We start from the raw sequence: 16545 nt of genomic DNA on the forward strand, positions 1-16545 counted from the left end.
ATTCATATCATTAGTCAAAAAGATCACAGGATTTTGTAGATAATTATTCTATTTTATATTACCAAATATATTTAAATTAGTTAGTTAAGTGATGGAAAATGTTGGTGTAGGAAATAAATGAAGTGAAGACATGTTGAAAAACAGTGGAAGTTGCTTTTATTTCATTCGACAGACAAACTGCTGCGTTATCGGAGTAAACCACTGAGAATAAACTAACATTCACACTGAGCCGCTGAAACAATGACTGGCACAGTGGAGCAGTAAGGCTTAAGGACGCCTCGAACACATGCACACACACACACCATCAATCACTCACACACTCGACACACATCTGTTTACACACACTCACTCATTTACATCAGCTATTTTACACCTCTTTGACTGCTTAAGCTGCAGTCTTATCCATGTGGTCAGTCAGAGGTGGAGGTTTCAGGGTCACCTTGCCGTCAGGTAACCTGTGTTCCCTGCTTTGCCTTAAAAACATTTCAGGGCTAAGAGGGGACATAACACAGAGAACTTAACCGTTCATCTCTATGATACATCTCTAAGCAACATGACCCCTCAGCAATCATAACACTGCGAGGCCAGCCGTGGGCCTGGTGGGCGGGTCTCATGGGGTGACAGGGGAGGTCATGCTCTGGCCAAAGGGAAGGCGAGGAGTAGGGCACTGGCCGAGAAGATGATGGGATTGGTCACTTAGTAGAGCGTCGGGTGGGCTCAGAGGCAGTGGGGGGAGGTGGTGGGCCACGGCGGTCTAGATCTTCGATGTAGAACATAATGAGCTTCCTGCGCTCCTCTGGGACACACTCGAGGACGAGGTACCGCTTGTCGTTCTGGAGGATCTTTTCCACGTCCTTCAGATGCTGCTCTGACTCCTGGATCAGCTTCCTCGACCTGGTGGAAGGGAGCATGTGAGACTGGCAGAAGACACTCATCCTCTTGACACTTCAAACTCAAATATTTTGTCTTGTGAGGCATGAAAAAAAAAAAAAATAATAATAATAATCACAAGTTGTTCATAAGGGCGAGGTCACACTGGCCATCTGTACCGTGCCGTACTCAAGCGCGATTGGCCCCCCGCTGTGCCATCTGCGGTCATACTACACAGGACTATCCGTGATACACGATTACCTCTTGTACATAACGTCGTAATACAACGCATGCATGCTTTATGTTATTCTGAAGCGTGAGAGAGAGAGAGAAAAAGAGACGCACAGTCGAGTCCGCATCTGCACATGGGAGAACAACACAGAGAACATGACAGCTACTTTACAGCTTATTTTAAGCCATTTTTAACAGACACAGCCATAAATACATTAAAAAATAAAATAGACGCGCGGCAGAGTCCACGGCCGCACATCGGAGAACAACACAGAGCATGACAGCTACTTTGTGTCTTATATTGTGTCATTTCAGTCAGATACAGACATGAAACTCTGGATTTCTCCATAATGAAGGCTGTCAGCGTTGTGTACCCGCGTGCTTGTGCTCGTGCATGTAGTGTACCGTGCTGAAGCACACCTCTCCGAAGTGTGCCAAAGCCAAGGAAGTGTACCGTGCCTGAGCACGGCTCGGAGCGGTCACACGAACTGGACTTTAGGGTTGAAGCGTGCTTGGGCATGGTATGGATGGCCAGTGTGACCGCGCCCTAAGTGACACAACATGTGTGGCAGCTTTCTCACCTCAAATGCTAAAAGTCCTTGAATTTTCTTCTTATTTACTAATTTATCAATCCCAAAAATATGAAAGGGGACATATTGTATCCAATTCACTTTTACACTTCTCCAACAACTAGTTTAATAATGAAAAATAACCTGCATCCTAAAGCAGTGGGAAAATAAGGTTTGACAAGTAGAGTTGCATGTGGACAATTTCATCATATATCTCTCATATTTCTTGTGTAAGATATTCAATTGGATCATATTTCCAATAATAAGTAACTATTTGAAACTGTTAATTGCATTCATTGATACTTGTTTCGATCATGTGAAAAATGGATTTTTCAGACCTGTATGTGATGAACTTTGTCTCCTTCAGCAGCGTTCTGAAGTCAGCTTTGGCGGTGATGTATTTGTCTTTGATGTAGTCTTCAAACTCCCGCTGTCTCTTCTACACACACACAGATTATCCACATCAGACACCATATCTCAGACAAATAAGAAGTGCATCAATTCACAACATAACAAACATAACTGTGGGGTCAATTTGAAAGTGGGGGATTTTTTTGAATGTGTATGTTTTCGATCACACTGATGAATCGCGTCTAATCCTCTTTGTCTGCCTGGGGAGAATTCTCAGAACCAAGTTTATTTTTTGTTTTATCTAACAAATTAATCCCTGATATCTGTAACAACATACTGATGTTGTTTCATGACAACACTGTTCACTTTTTTACATTAGGAATGAACTGAAAATGGTGATCAGTGTTTTTCCCCCTATGGCAGCTCTTCAGATGATAGTCAGCGTATACTCTGTTTTTCCTATTCTAAAGCTCAGGTACGAGCACAAATAAAAAACAATCCGTAGCTTAATCTGAAAATAATTAAAACTGTCAAAAGGATGGATTGAACTGGCGCTTATATAATGATCCCTTTAGAGAGTTGTGTTTGTCTTCTGTACTTAACCAGAGGTGTTTTTAAGTTTTCATAATTTCCCTTTAGATTTGTACAATGTAACTTCAGTTTGTATTTATCAAAGTCTCAAAACAGAATTAGATTTTGTCAGAACTTTAATCTTTTCATCTTTAAATCATGCAAGAAAATTTAAATAGGAGGGAGCGTAACAATTAAATGTCTTACTCTGTCACTGGAGGAGAACTTAATACAGCGAGGGTCTTCCTTGATAACCTTCTTCACCTCCTTCCATGTAGTTGTCAGAGTGATCTACAACACAAACAGAAGAAATAACCTGTTAATAAACATGAGTGCATAAATATAGGATCAAGCACAAAAACTCTTTAGAGTTACTAGATGTGACTACCAGTGCACATCAGAAAAAAAGAACATTGAGAAAACAGCTGATCTTAAATGACACTTTTTTTTAGAATAACTTAATATTTTTCTTCTCACCATAATGGTCTCATCCAGTAGCTGCCTGAAATGTTCCTTCTTCTTCTTGGCCAGTGCTTCTACGTGTTCGTTAAACAGCTTCTCCTTCTCCTCTCTCTCCAGTAGAGACGCCGACTCCCAGCGATGGTCCTTCCGCAGGTTGCGACGTGTGTCTGACCAGGCTGCATCTGATGAGCGTACCTGATTATGAATAAAGAAGACAAAGATTTAAGCTCTATTATTCTGCTTCAATTTTGGCCATGCTAAGGACTAAAGATGACGATTCATTTTTTGCTAAATCTGGCATTGCTTCAGAATTATAAACATGATATTGTAATGTAAAATAAAGTAATAAATGAAATGTGAAAATCATTCAATTCTGAGTTCCATTTCAGTCAAAACAAATAAATAAACACTCTATAAGATTATCTTTGTAGTTATCATTGTAAGCTGTAAATCATGACTCATACCTGCAAGAGCTCAGATTCGAGATACAAAAATTGCAGGAATCAGTTTTTACTTCTCTATGAGTACGTTCTGATTCACTGACCAGTAATGATGCAAATAATTTTGGATTTTGGTCTTATTGAAAACTGAAATATCTTCCTTTTTTCTTTCTACATAAAAGGAAGTTTTAATAGAAAAAAAACCTGCAGTCGTCTTACCATATCAGACATGAGAGCTTTGAAATGCTGGATGGCCTCCTCCCTCTTGTGCTGCTCTCTTTCTCGGTCGATCTCTTTGGTCTGTTCAGATCGAGCTTTCTGCACCTCCCGCTCCCTCTCTCTCAGACTGGCTTCGATACGAGCCTGCCGCTCCAGCTCACGCTCCTTGTCGATGTCCACGTTCTGTAATCGACAACAGAAAGCCGGCTTCAGTTTCTTTCGTTATGTGACGTTTCAAAAGGGGGTGAATTCTATTCAAGTCGAGCACATCACTAGCACAAACATCCTGAAGCTATTATCCTCCACAACAGAGAACTGCACCCACCTTGGCTTGTTTTTCTATGAACTGTTTGAAAAGTTCTTCTCGCAGTGCCGAACTCTCCACAGCCTTGTATCGCGGGTCTGTCTCCAGCCTTTCTTTCACTTTGCTCCACCGCTGACTTCCCTCTATGTGCTGCTCACTCACCAGATCAAAGAAGTCTTGCTTCACCTGGAGGCAAAAAAAAAAGAAAAAAGAGTCAAAACCGTAGTATCAGTAAGAAATCTGTTTTCATGAGGACTCCTGCTCAAAATCAGAGGACCGTACTTTTGGATGATTGACTCATGGGACACACAATTAGTGTTCAAGTTCTGAAGTGAACTGTGTGTTGATGTTTGAGAGTGAGTATAACCTTCTCTCCTCTGGACTTGGAGTCCTCTTTCTCTCTCTTCCTCATTGCAGTGATGAACTCCACAAAGATGGCCTCCCTGTCCTTCATCTTCTCTATGGTCTTAAACCTGGGGTCTCGGCCGTGCTTCACAGCAAATTCACTAAATGTTGTTCTGTAGGAGGGAAAAAACAGAAAATTTGAACTTTACATTTTGACTGTTTGAATTGAAGTCACATAAATCTTTCACTTATTTTCAAACACAAAAACAAATTCAAACCTCTCTGGATGAATGATAATGTAATAATAAAAAACTCATAAAAGCAATTTCCTTTGGATGCTGGCTATTATTACAATCTGTCACTATTTGTCAGCACACAACATATAACTCTTCAAGTATATTTTGTAATAGTATCCCTTTAAACACCAATCAGAACCTACCAGTAGTCAAACTGGCCTGTCCCTTTACCTAGCTGTTAGCTTCGCCTCCTCCATCATCCTCCTGAACTCGTCTTTGGCCTGCATCAGCTTGTTCTTCTTCTCCTTCCTCTCCTCCTCCGCTCGCGTCTTAACATACTGATCAAAAACCTACAAGTGGACATAATCACAAAACAGTAATTGAAGTCTTCAAAACTAATTCACGTCACATGACACAATGTTGGTAGGAAGAAGGAATAAGGGAAGGAACCGAACCTGCTTCCTCTCTTTTGGGTTGAGCAGAAGGTAACGTGGGTCAAACACAATCTTATGAAGCTCTTTGTCCCAAGTCGAGAACGCAGACACCTTTGTGTAAAACAGACAAACACTTGTTTTAGACAGACAGCTGAGCGGTTACCATATACAACCAAAGTGTCATTGAAACTGTAGATACTGACAGATTGAATGTTTTGACTAACATCCAGTAGAAAAAAATGAGTAAGACTTAGGTAACAGGCAGAAATTTAAAATGTACAAAAACCTTCAGGAAACTTCATATAATGCACAGGGTACTCATGTTTATCTTTTAGCTGCCTGAGCTTAAATGCTCAGATTTAGGACAAGCTGTTCTCAAACTCTATGTCAGTGTGTTGTTACTTCAGTAAAAAGTCAGTGTTACCCCTCTTTCCAGGAGCATTTCTCTGAACTGAGTCATCCGAGCCTCTAGGGGCACTATAGCTCGTTCTCTGGCAGCTCTGAGCTCTGCCTCCATCGCTGCTTCCTTCTCAGAGTCCGGCTCCTTCACGTCCTCTTTCCTGTGAGGGACAAAGCACACACACCACCAGAGGATGAGAAACAAGGATTAAGAGACAAAGTGATAAAAACTCAAGATAGATGTTAAGGAAGATTATTAATTCATTATGAAGAGTAGACACTCCGTGAATCTCTACAGTGAAACATGACTTGCTTTCTCTTTTTGGCTTTTGTTGGCTCCTCATCCTGACTCTCTTCAGTAGCAATGGCTAATTCTGGCTCCTCCTTGTTGACAACTGTAAACAAACAAACATAAAAATAATATCAGATTCAGACAACTTGATTTATTGATCACATAAATATATCAAAATACAAAACAACTAGTCAGCAGCAGCATTCAGACAACTCAGTTTGTATCTTTGACTTCTAATTATCAACACAATTAGCTTACATCCCATTCTTTGTAGCATACAAAAGTACACATTTTAATGTCAAGATGCTTAACTGTATTTTAACATGTGTCCATGTGTGTCTTCTCACCTGTCTTCTTGCTATCCTCTAGGCCTCTCTTGTGCGGCGGCTCCTGGATGTGTTTGTCAACATCACCTCGACCGACCAGCTCCTCAGGTCGGTCCCACATCGACAGCCGTGTCGTCGGGTTGTAGAAGAACACGCGGTCGTCACCCGTCCACACCACACACCTGAATTGTGTGAAAGGAAGTGTGAAACACATGAAAACATTACAAGATTTAAAAAAAAAAAAAGCATTAAAAGGTGTAGCTGACATTAGATGGAGTGGAGTGAACAGTGTGTGAGATCTTGTGTACGTACCATGGTGTGCCTGGGATCGGGTTGGTGGCGACGGGCCTCGCTTTCTGAGCGGCTTTTTCCTCCTCTGTCATCTCTTCTTCTTTAGGCTCCTTGATAAAGAAAAAATGGTCCACTCCATCACTGTTACATTCAAACTAGCCTTTTTAACACTTTGTAAAGTTACTGCCCCTTCTGAGCATTGAGGATGCAATTTAATGCTCTGTGCTCACATGATCATTAGCAGTAGTTAAAACAGGGAAGAGCCTTTATTTGATCCGTTTCTGCGGTTCAAAGGTTTCACAGCAGGTCACTTCATTACTGCTATTAAGGCAGGTAGCTATAATGTTAAGGGCTGTGTTTAAGTTAGTTTGATTAGTGATAAAAAAAAAGGTCACCTGGTTAGAGCTGGTAAATGAAAGAGGCTAGCAAAACAACACAGGGCATAAGATAAGCCCAGGAGAAGTGTTCATCTTTACACATAAAGTCAGGGATGACAGTGAACAAAGATTGTATTATATTGATATGTTGCATTTCTATTCCTTGACGTTGTTGTTGTTGTTAAGTGCTTAGTGAAAGTAATTCAGTTTATAGGACGTCATGCAGCTTAAACATGCTTTTATAATCTTAACAAAACATTTTCTGTCTTCACTTACCTCCTTTTCATTGTTAGCATTTTCCATTTTGTTCTCCTCATCCTCCATCTCCATTGCCTCAGCTTCCTCCTGGGCCAGACGCTCCTTCAGCCTTTCTATTTCTTTTTCTGCAAACAGGAAAAATTAAAGTGGGTAATGTTTTTGAGATTGGGAACCAGTCCAAGCCTGGTGGATGATGCCACCATGTCAGACCTGGGGATGGTAGTGTGTGTACATGACCGTAAGCAGTGCTTACCTTTCTCCACTAGGGCATGCGGTTTCTCCCAGGTGGACTCCAGTGTTCTGTTGTTGTAGTAGTAAGTTTTCCCATCAGCTGTTTTGTACTCTGACCACTCAGGCAGCTGCAATGATCCGGCCATGGAGGCAGGAGCAGCAGAGAGAGTCAGCTGTGGGTGCATCATAGACACTAGAGGAGGACCCATGCCAGGAAGCATGCCTGTTATCAGACAGAGAGGAAGGAGACAGACCATGATCGGCTGAGAATTTTCTTTCTGTGTGGGCCAAAAAAAAAAGCATTTGACTAAAATCTAGAAAAGGCATAAGTTTATACTTCAATTTTGAAAAGTAATTCCCAGGCTGCCCCTTCAAATAAAAAAGGTATTAGCGAAACCAGAAGTGAGACAGAAAGCTCCACAGGCAGAGTAAGTGATTTATTCCTTTCATAGGGCTTTCACTGTGAGCAGTTTCCTGGTCATCTTGGAAAGTAGATTAGTAGATCAGTGAGGGAATATGTGAAAATATAATAATTAATCTGAACACTATTAATTAGTGAAGCAAACTGCAGAAGTCTAAAAATGTCTTCACAAAAAATGATTAAGACCAAACACAGGCCACATACACAAACAAAGTGACCTCACACACAACCATGCCACAATTAAAAGACATAAACATGACCACGACATAGAACCCTAAACTGATAGAGTAATGAATCACTACCAGGTGATAGAAGCTAAAACAGTCTCAAGTATTTTATAGTCACAATCCACAAACAACTAAAAATGACTGACCCTAACAAACAACATCTTTGGCCAATGTTACATTTTAGATTTAGGTGTCCTCTCATTTACTGAACAAAACAAAAGTCTTAAGCTGCGTTTGGACCATAAGCAAAGCAAATACACGCCTTGAGTAACTTGTGCAAGCTTAGTCCCTCACGTCTTGGTTCATAAATAATAGAGCCCGACCGACTGATCAGCCAGCCGATAATATCGGCCGATATTAGCGTATCAAGTGACTTCAGGTATCGGTTAATTTTATCTCTGATATGTGCCGATAAAAGTAGTCTTTTATTTTAGATTATTTGAAAATGAACGTGGTGAAAGGTTCCTTTTGCATTTATTTTGTATTTATCCAACTAAACCAAATATTTGCTTCACTTTTGGTTTGAACACACCTCAACACTTTCCCTAAGTGTCACTGAGGACATCACGCAAACACAGCTCAGTCATCATTAAGGGAAAGATATAAAGTCTAAAGTTTAGCTTTAAACTGCTGCAAGTTTAGCTAGTTGTCCAAAAAAACATCCAGAAAAAAAGATATTTGTTTTTAATAAAGTATTATATGTGGATCGGAGGATGTAAAATGTAAAACATTAGTGTGTGTGTGTTTAAATGAGGGTTAATAATAATAATAATAATAATAATAAAGCTGTACATTTGATTTCTGTCTGATGTAAAGACAGAAATCTCACTTGCGTACACCGGATCATGTTCATGCCACTGAAGGTTTTCATATGTACCAAATGACTCATGTAAACATTCACTACCATGCCATCTAGTGTAGGTCTGAGAGGCGAGCGGATGGGTGTTTACCGTTGGCGCTGGGGCCTGCCTTTACACAGGGTGCACCTACTATCTGCATCATTGCTACACCTGCAAGAACAACGGACAAGCAAGCATCTGGTTGAACACAGCAGGACACTAGACATCAACTACCATGGTGTGTGAGAATTTGTGTGTGGCCCCACTCAGACAAACACACGCCCAAAATGTAGGATTGTGCATCATACAGTTATACTGTTGTTCAGAAATGGTGGAGTACAAATTAGGTTCACTAATCAAAAAAGTTTTTGGACTGCTTTCAACAAATTCTTAATTATCATAGATTATTTTTGAAAGAAGGGAGAAATATCTACAGGCATTTCTGAAAGAATGACTGCATTAATGTTGGGACAGTATTCTGAGGGCCACTAAACACCCCCCTAATCTGATATTTGACATCTGAATTAAAATTATGTCTGATCTGGACTATCGCCTGTTAGGACACTTTCTCTCTAAAAACAACAAACAAACAAACAAACAAACAAAGTAAACCAGTCAAGATATTCTCGATATCTAATTCTGTTAAAATGTGGGACAAGGAGAAGAGGAGGAATGACAGAAGACACATGACAGCAGGGAAGAGAAAAGCAACAGAAAAGACCCTGAAAGAAACATCAAAGACTAAGAGGAGTGAATGACTCGTAATCTAACAAATACTGTTGTTTATTCAAGCTTTAACAATCGATATTTAACCAACCTAGAAGTCAAACGACAGGTTCACCAGTGTGCAAAATACTATTTTTTTCTCAAAACTGAGAAAAGGCTGCACTTGAGCCTGTAAGTGTAATACTAGCTGAATGAGGTGTACAAAACATTAATGTACAGCAAGAAAAGGTTTTAAGGACTGAAAAGATTTCCATTCGATCTTTTTTTCCCCATCATTAATTTTTAGACCCTCTACATGACAGACTAAAACCAAACAGCTGAACTAGAGGCCAGCCAACAGATTTGAAACATATCTCTGTTTTACTTGATTTAAATGTACTGTGTAGCTATTTGTATTATTGTGTCAACCCCTTGATCTCTCCTCTGGAAACTCTTCTTAGCGGTAGTATGGGCTTAATTGTTTGATTAGTTAAATTCAAAACAACTGTTTTGGGCTTTCAAGCTACCATGGCAGGATGTGGTTAGTTAGTAGTTGTCTGTTTGTTTTTTTCTGAGTTTGCAGGTCTTACCTGGCAGAGGGATGTGCATGCCTGGCAGGGGCACCCTGAATGGGGGCACCATGACAGGCGGGAAGGCAGGTATGGTTGCGGTAGGCTGGGCCACACTGTGAGGCAGAGCTGCAGGGAGCAGAGGCATGGTCTGCACTGCTGTAACAGGTGACGGCATGGTGGAAACGGTTACCACGGTGACTGGAGACACAGTAACAGTTGAGGTCACTGTGGAAATGGGGTTCAGGTCTGCTACAACAGTGGCTTTAGGGAAATAAAAAAACAAGAAGATTTGTAGTCTTTATGAGTGTGTAAATTTGTGTGTGTGTGTATGCTTGACAAAGGAGTGTGGAATTACCTGTGATGGTCGCAGCGTGGGAGGGGGAGGAGTTGGAGTCTGGACTGGAGGTGAGTGTGCGGGTGGAGGTGGTGGACTGGGCCTGCGTAGGGGAGGCTGCTGCTGCTGTGCTTGCTGTAGTGTTGACACTGCTTGAACTGGCAGATGTGGTCACCCCTCCACTTGCACCTGACCCCGCTGACCCGCCCCCTGCTACAAGTAGAGGGTTAAGTTCGGACTGCTGTATGATCTTCACACCATCAGGTTTGCTCCATGATGACTCTCTGGTCCTGGCGTTGTAGTAATATGCCTGTAGAGGGGACAAAAGACACAAAAGGTGCAAAGATAAGCAAAGGCTACATTCTTATGAGCTTTGATGAACTTTTTGAAAAATAAAAATGACTAAAATAATACAAATTAGTTTCAACATTTCCAAACTGAATAAATAAGTTTATGTTTAACTTCCAGCTTACCTTTCCCTCTGGTGTCTTGTTCTCTACCCAGATCTCCTCTGTAGGGTTGAGGGCAGGGGTTCCGGATGTGGGAATGGGGGGCATCCCGGGAGGAAACAGCATTCCTGGAGGAGGTGGCAGGTTGCCCATTGGTGGGGGAAGAAAGGGAGGTCTCTGAAACAAAGGATAAGGACCCAGAATTACATTTTAAGGCTTACGAGACACGGGTTTAGGTTTAAAAATGCCCTACTCTCATAGACAAAGAGTGACTTTGGCGGCTCAAATAAAAAGTCGCTTTTGAGCCAGCAACCAGGTCATCAACATTTGTATCAGCATTAGAGAATCAAATGCATTTTTAAGATTCATTTTATAAGAGAGTGGTAGCTAAAGAGATTATGAATACTGTGCTCGCTGGTGGTTATCTTCCTTGTCTGGTTTGTGCCTGCTACTAAAAAATAAATGTTATTCATTGCAGAAACTACATTGAATTGGTTTGTTGATGAAATGTACAGTATAAATAAACTTGTCTTGACATCATGACGCTAATGACTTAACCATCATGGTGTCTAAAAGACAGTGGTTTGCTAAATTTACCTCAGTGATCTTTGACACCCAGAGATATTAAGGAGATAGCCTCATGGTGATAACAGATCACACAATCATTACAAACAGGGTTGCTGCACACTTTATAAAATCAAATTCAAGTTTTTAAGACCTTTTTCAGACCCACACATAGAAAATTCATGTTTTTGTTTAACTAGATTTCATGTGGGACTCAATGGATTTGATTCTCAATGTTCCGAGGTTAAAAGTTTATTTTCATATCCTCCATGTCACCACATAATTTTGGTTGCCCTTGCAAACCATTCCCTTCATTTTTCATTGAAGCCAAATTTCCTTGAACTTGCATATCCCTCCCTTCTTCTTCTCACTTCCGTTCACTGTCTGTGAATGCGTACGTAATATGCTGCAGTAAATGCTGTGAATTTTCACAGGAACAAGCCAACCACCTACCTCACAGTAGTTAAAAAAAGATTTTCTTTTTATATGACCTTAGAAATCTCATTTAAAACATTTTAAAGACCCTTAAAAGACATGAGGTAGCCCCAGCTCAGAATGAAGGCTAAACATAAATATGATAAATAAAAATACTGTTATTTGTATAGACACATAACATATATCGTGTGAAATAACTATTACATGGCAAACTATGGAAGGCTTCTTTACTGCTTGTGTGTTGACACCATTCCGGCAGATGAAGTTATTTAATTCAGTAGTACACCTCAAATAATTAAAACACAGTATACAAGCAGATAAGGATGGGGAAAACAGTAACCTGTAGATGGGGAGGTCCAATGGGTGGTGGCATGCCTCCTGGTGGTGGAATTGGTGGCATGCTGGGATCGAAGGGGGGACGCGCAAACGGGGGTCGTGGCGGGGGTCCCCTCATCATCCCAAAAGGAGGAGGCGGTGGCCTAAGGAGTGGTGGTGGGCCTCGTAACACTGGGGTCGGAGCAGGGGCAGTTGCAGGTACAGGTGCAGGGGTAGGGCCACGGAACCGCAGTGCCTGCTGCGCCATTCTAGCACATCGAGAACAAATATCAAGTCAAAGCCAGTGCTCTATGGATGATAACTATATTCTTATGAGAACCCTTAGATATATAACTTATCAATACTTATACGTTATATCCCACGTAACTGGAGGTCTTAAAGTATCTGTTACTACAAGAACCCAAAAAAGGACATATCACACTCTCCATTAGATGGTTCTTGTATTTTACAATATCTACCTCAGATTGGAAAATTTTAATATTCACAATGTTGGTCACAATATCAGTTATGCCACATAGGCATCTCTCTCGGCTGTCGTTCTCAAGTAATTACGAAACAATTGAGAGAGGAATTCTACTAATACATCAACTAAAATATTGATTCAAGGTGATGCACATCAATTGTTCCCTTCATTAAACAAAAATAATTTCCCTAACATGTTTTTGTGCAGGTTGTGCAAGTGTTGATTTTTACCACACACACACATATAGTATAGAGAATAGATGGAGGAAGCTACAATGTAGCCTAGGATAGATTGACAAATCAAGCAAAGATAAGAATGGTTGATCGCTGTGGTGTTTGTGAGACCTGCAGCTGATTCATGTTATTGATCTGCACAGACACCCTCTGCTTCTCTGGCGTGAATAACAAGTTTTGTTACGCAGTATTTTGGAGCAGCTCTATATTCAGATCAGAGAAGTTTACTAAAGCACACATTTACGTCTTCAATTTGACACTCCAGAAAAAGGGGATGTTCATGCATTTTAAACAGGATAAACCACGTTACAGTGTATGCCCCTGGGTAGAAATGAATGTAGCATAGCTTAGCTTGATGGCTAACAACGCTAAAAATATGTTAACGAAAAGCAGACTTAAGACATGTTTAATGTGTCTTAATGAACCCCGGGTTGATACTGTGTGCAGCCCAGATAAGGAGGAGAAACATCTGGGTGTTTATTCCTCGCTGCCTGTGTTTACCGCGTGCCACGAGCGGGGAGAGCCGCTTGGCAACAGGGACCAGAAGCTAACAGGCTAGCGTGGCTACATGCACAAGAGAAACCTCTGTTTACTGCAAACCTCTCGACCAGAAACAACACGGACAGACTCGGTTTAAACCACCAGGCTGTTGTTACCATCCAACTCCGTTTATATGTATTTGAACGCCTTATTTGCTAATATCTGACCTGTTGTCGCTGAACCCGATAGTCTCGCTCTCGGTCTGGTCCGCCATTACAGGAACATGTAGCCACTCTCTTCCTGGAAACGCCCCTAAGTGGTGTCTGCTTTTCCTATTCGATCAACTTTAATGTCAATCATAGCGCAACGGCGCTGTTCAAGCTCTAATTGGATAAAAAAAAATTTGCGGAGGCTCGGCCAAGCTTTCATAGGTCCGCTTGGATTTCGTTATTTGGATACGTCTTTGTGTCCACATCACTCATTGAAAGTTTCCTACACCGTGTATTTCCTGTGTTAGTGGAGGCCATGGGCAAGGAATAAAATACTTTCTGAAGTAGACAAACTTTTCATGTGGAGTTGCAGTTTTCAGAATCAACCTTTGTTAGTTGAAGTCTTTTAAAAGTAAAGATTTGATTATCATTTCAGTTTAAACTGGAAAATACATTTTTTTCCAGATTTACACAGTATGTACTGTAATAAGACAACATATTGCTTTGGAGCCTTGCATTTATTTGGTAATACAAATGCAATAAAATAGGCAGACTATAATATCATACTTTAGTTAGAATTTATGATAAAAGAATACCAAAAGACAGTCGCAAAATGCTTTATATTAATATAAAATCAAAAGTAGATCCCACAAAATGGCACCTCCAGAGACATATGCTTAGTACATGCTGAACATCTCCTAGAGCAGTCCAACCACATCGACATAATCATCACATTCATTTGGCAAAAGCTGCAGACTGGTGACAAGATCAGTCTGTTTATGGCTCTCTGATGTCTTGGTAGATCCAATCATAACTTCATGACTATTGTCAGAGGTACAATGCGTCTGCTGCTTGATTGTGTGCAGGGAGGCCAGATCCCTTTTGTCTCTCTGTGGGTGACTGTTGCGGTGATTCCCCGCTTCCTTCATGGAGCTGCAGACATGTGGGTAAATGTTAAAAAAATAAAAACAAAGGATGTAAATAAGAAAAACCTCTACTGAATGTGTCAAAGCAAATGTAATTGAAACATGTATTCTTGGTATTCTGGCATTCTCTTAAGAAATATTTCACAAACCTTGCACTCTGGATCTTGGTGCTCTTCATGCCGGGGCCTTGAAACTCAGACTGCACCAGCAGAATTGGCCTTGAGGCAGATAAGCTGATGTCTGGCCCTGTTCTTTGCCCTGAAGAGAAGCACTCTTTGCTATTCTTCCTCTGAGGACGAAACACATATTCTGGAATAATGTGACAAAACAGACGGCAAAGTCAAAGTTATGAGTTCGTCAATGATAACAGCACAGAAATCTGACACACATGAATCAGCAGTCACTAGAAGTCTTACGTACCAGGGAATTTCTGATGGTGTCTGCGTTTTATTTTGTAAGCCATTTCAAAGTAAGGCCTCTTTTCTTCCTTGCTGAGATTGGACCACTTATGATCTAACTGAGTACTATCTCTCTTGCAGAATCCTTGATTTAGCTTTTTCCACACCAGGAAGGCATTCATTGGCCTTTTAACATATCCGTTCTTCTCTTGGAAGGACTGCAAGAAACTCAGATCTGGGGTAAAAATGTTGAATGTAGAGTTGTAGACAATAAATACATTCAGTATTATTGATCGATTAGATAAACATTGCTTTATGAATGTTTAAGGTAAGATTAAAAAAAAAAAAAAAAAAAAATCAACTAAAAAAATACATATAATGGTTAGCATCCAGTTAATCTGCAGAATTTTGTGCTCAATATGGCCTATATTTTAATCAGCTAAAATTGTAGTTGAAGATATAGTTTGGAAACAAAGATTAGTTATTTAAGAGTTATGTAGGCTATATATAGCTAAATCAACCAATGCTGTCTGCAAGGAAACACATATCCCCTAAGAAAAGAAAAATGAAATATAGCCTAGTAGAAAGGAAAAGTAGCCTCACATTAGGGAAAAAACAGAAAGGCCTAAAACTAGTCCAAACTTTAATCCTTATGAGGATAGGACCACTACTCCAAAATGATACCAAAATATCATCATTTTTTTCCAACTATAACCTGTCTAATGTTAAAATACCGACACTATCTCATGTTTTACATAGCCTGCAAATCAGGGCTTTGACTCTGTCTATATGTCTCTCATTTTGCTATGAAAAATCTGAATTCATAGGCCTATAGGCCATCTAGTACCTACAGCATAATTTAAATGTTAATGATGAAAAAAAAAACATTTTTAAATCCCCACTCTGACCAAGAACAACCATTTATTTTCTGCCTCCGTACATGCCCCACAGCGATCACACAAAGAGTAACTATGATAACATTATTATGCCTACCTTCCTCCGGTGGTGGGATGGTGAAACTGGTAACCCGACCAGCATCTTTATCACTGCTGGCTGAGGTCAGGATAGGATGGACTGAATCTTGGTTCAGAAGCTCTCTACATGTAGACGCCTGTTGAGAATCCAGCCTCTTTTTTACCTGGAGGGGAACTTCACCTGCTTCACCCACCTGCTTGGGGTTCAAAGGGGCAGTTTCTGACCGAACCCAATCCCCGCCACAACCCCTGCTTCTCACGTCCTTTGGCACATCATGCTGAGGTGGTGGTTGGTTTGAAAATGGTAGCTTTCCGTCTCGAAACTCATGACCTGCTCCAGTCGAGGCCAAGTAGTTTATGTCGCCGCGATTCCAGGTCCGGTCCATGTTATGAAAAAAGTGAGAGGAGGGCGTCTTTGAGCGCTGCTCTGTAGGCCTATATCTGCTAAAAAGATACGCTTCTAGTTTTCTAATTTCAGCTAAACCGTCCATTGGCATGTCTATATTGGATAGGTTTGGTGTTATTTTAAAAATATGCACAATTAAAAATTAAACTGACCGTTGCCTAGACAACAGTGAATGTTTTGGGACATTGAAAGTCGGTGTTCTATTCCCAGCTAGCTACTCAGCCTTTATGTGTTAAGCAAAATAGGCATTTATGACAGAAAATAGTTATTTGCTGCTTGGAATAAAACTGCTGGGATATTGTTGAGTTTTCTTCATTGTAGAAATGTTTTTCAACAAAATAAATATTATTATCCATTGGGTCTACAACT

General features: G+C 40.6%; 1 protein-coding gene across 3 annotated transcripts; it reads right to left on the reverse strand.

Annotated features, from left to right (window-relative positions):
- Positions 1-139: 139 nt before the first annotated feature.
- tcerg1b (transcription elongation regulator 1b (CA150)) lies at positions 140-13600 on the reverse strand. 3 transcript variants are annotated; one of them, XM_061055269.1, is made up of 21 exons: positions 13491-13600; positions 12092-12335; positions 10777-10929; positions 10325-10613; positions 9988-10167; positions 8804-8863; positions 7228-7428; positions 6993-7099; positions 6361-6449; positions 6070-6230; positions 5744-5825; positions 5456-5591; positions 5053-5142; positions 4829-4947; positions 4384-4534; positions 4038-4202; positions 3713-3895; positions 3069-3248; positions 2799-2882; positions 2009-2109; positions 140-894 (listed from the first exon to the last, which is right to left on the reverse strand). In XM_061055269.1, the coding sequence occupies exons 1-21, from the start codon at positions 13535-13537 to the stop codon at positions 693-695; spliced, it is 3024 nt and encodes a 1007-aa protein (XP_060911252.1). In that variant the 5' UTR covers positions 13538-13600; the 3' UTR covers positions 140-692. The 3 variants fall into 3 exon arrangements, with proteins under 3 accessions (XP_060911252.1, XP_060911250.1, XP_060911251.1); XM_061055267.1 differs by having other exon boundaries at positions 9988-10230; XM_061055268.1 differs by lacking the exon at positions 8804-8863 and having other exon boundaries at positions 9988-10230.
- Positions 13601-16545: the final 2945 nt, after the last annotated feature.

The sequence above is a fragment of the Labrus mixtus genome, chromosome 14, assembly GCF_963584025.1.
Source record: "Labrus mixtus chromosome 14, fLabMix1.1, whole genome shotgun sequence".
NCBI lineage: Eukaryota > Metazoa > Chordata > Actinopteri > Labriformes > Labridae > Labrus > Labrus mixtus.